Source organism: Echinococcus granulosus (assembly GCF_000524195.1).
Source record: "Echinococcus granulosus chromosome Unknown EG_S00279, whole genome shotgun sequence".
Taxonomy (NCBI): Eukaryota; Metazoa; Platyhelminthes; class Cestoda; order Cyclophyllidea; family Taeniidae; genus Echinococcus; species Echinococcus granulosus.
In genome coordinates this window covers 1-1,470 of record NW_020170659.1, presented here as the reverse complement: position 1 = coordinate 1,470, position 1,470 = coordinate 1, and the positions used below count along the sequence as shown (strand labels likewise).

Sequence of the window (1,470 nt, the reverse complement as noted above, 5' to 3'; positions counted from 1 at the left end):
ATTGCTAGAATGACTAGTAGGAATATGACAGGTAAAAAGGCAAAGATCATCTTGACCATGAGCTGGAACAAGAGAGCGCAAGTGACCGAAATCTCGACTTAGTGTGTATCTACTGGTTTTTCTATTTGAAAGTCAGCTGCCTGTTCCTGGCAGCAAATGCACGTGTAGACCATAAAGTGTGAAGGCCTGTAATCAACAAAACATTTAGCAGAGCAGACAAGTATTTTTGCAAATGATGCATGTTTCATGCTTTGTATATCATTACACATTAGTGCAAGCAGCTTCGAAACCTTAAAACAATCCGCATTGCTGACTAGAATAGTCACCTGAAGCATAGCAACAGCTAATCACTCATCTGTGTTTTGTGGTCTGACTTACAGGACAAGGTGTCTGTCCTTCCGTATTAACGACTACTACCTTCACTGCTTGATGTTAAGCTTGAAATAAGTAATGGCGCATTAGAAAAAAGGGTGAGCTACGAAGTTAGTTTCGGGGCTTTAGCAAATCCGTCACAAAATTAATGGCTTCAAAAATTCAGGCACATAGGATTGCCTGGAATTGAGGGCATGCTCAACATTTAGTTTTCAGCTGGTGCTGGTGTCTATGATTCAAATCTTCGTGCCTTCCAAAACCATGTGCATTACCGACTCAGCGGTACAATGGAATGCACAAGGGCTTAATCTCCCTGTTTGTAATGGTCAACTTTTGCTGCAGTGGGTCAGCTTGCCAGAGCAATGCATGTAAAAATGGCAGTTTATGCGCTTAAGTAACAGTTCATGATTAACGCCTTCGGAGGAAGCAGATGTGTCCACGTGTACTTGACAGAACGCATTGGGTATACCAGCATCGTAGTTCTCGCCCCTTACCCTGACCAACTCGTTCACCTTCTTCCTAGCCCGCATTTCCTGTCTTTTCCTATCACGGAGTTTTATGGTATGCCAGAGCACCTCAACCCTTGATAATCTACCTTTAATTCCTGCAGTTATTTACAGTCTTTCTTTAATCACAGCTGTTTCTCTTTCTAAAATTTTCTTATGCTATATTTTTCTGTCCTACTTTCACCTAGCCTCCACTTTCCTAAAATTTGGGTATTCGGATCTTTATTGCTAAACAGTCGCAATAAAAATAATGAGGACTGAATTTCAGGGGAAGTAGTTCCGTCTCCTTCATCATCCAGGCCAGCTGGCTCCTTGAGTACTATATCTTAGGGTCCGTGTGCGTTTACAAGTGTTTGTGCCAGTGTAAAATACAAGCTATGGAAATGCTGTCCATTGCAATCTAGATGACGTACTCTTATCTCTTGAGCAATGGCAATGTGAACTCCTACCAGTAGTTGCAACTTACAACATTCAAATTACGTCATGCATTTTGTGGTGTGAACCCTATCCTGCACTAATACAACAATTTATGCAGCCTCATACACAGGCAATTAGGTGTGCTCATGAAGCAAAAATGTGTACATTCCTATAA

At 41.5% G+C, this 1,470-nt stretch overlaps 1 protein-coding gene across 1 annotated transcript in view; it reads right to left on the bottom strand. All coding sequences in view use genetic code 11, as the record gives it.

Annotated features, from left to right (window-relative positions):
- EGR_10830 (hypothetical protein) overlaps positions 1–902 on the bottom strand; it is a gene marked incomplete at both ends in the record, with an annotated part of 1,923 nt that extends 1,021 nt beyond the window's left edge. Inside the window, one exon of the mRNA XM_024500079.1 lies at positions 867–902. Within this exon, the coding sequence (XP_024345503.1) occupies positions 867–902 (36 nt within the window). The remainder of the gene's footprint in view (positions 1–866) is intronic.
- Between the last annotated feature and the right edge of the window lie 568 nt (positions 903–1,470).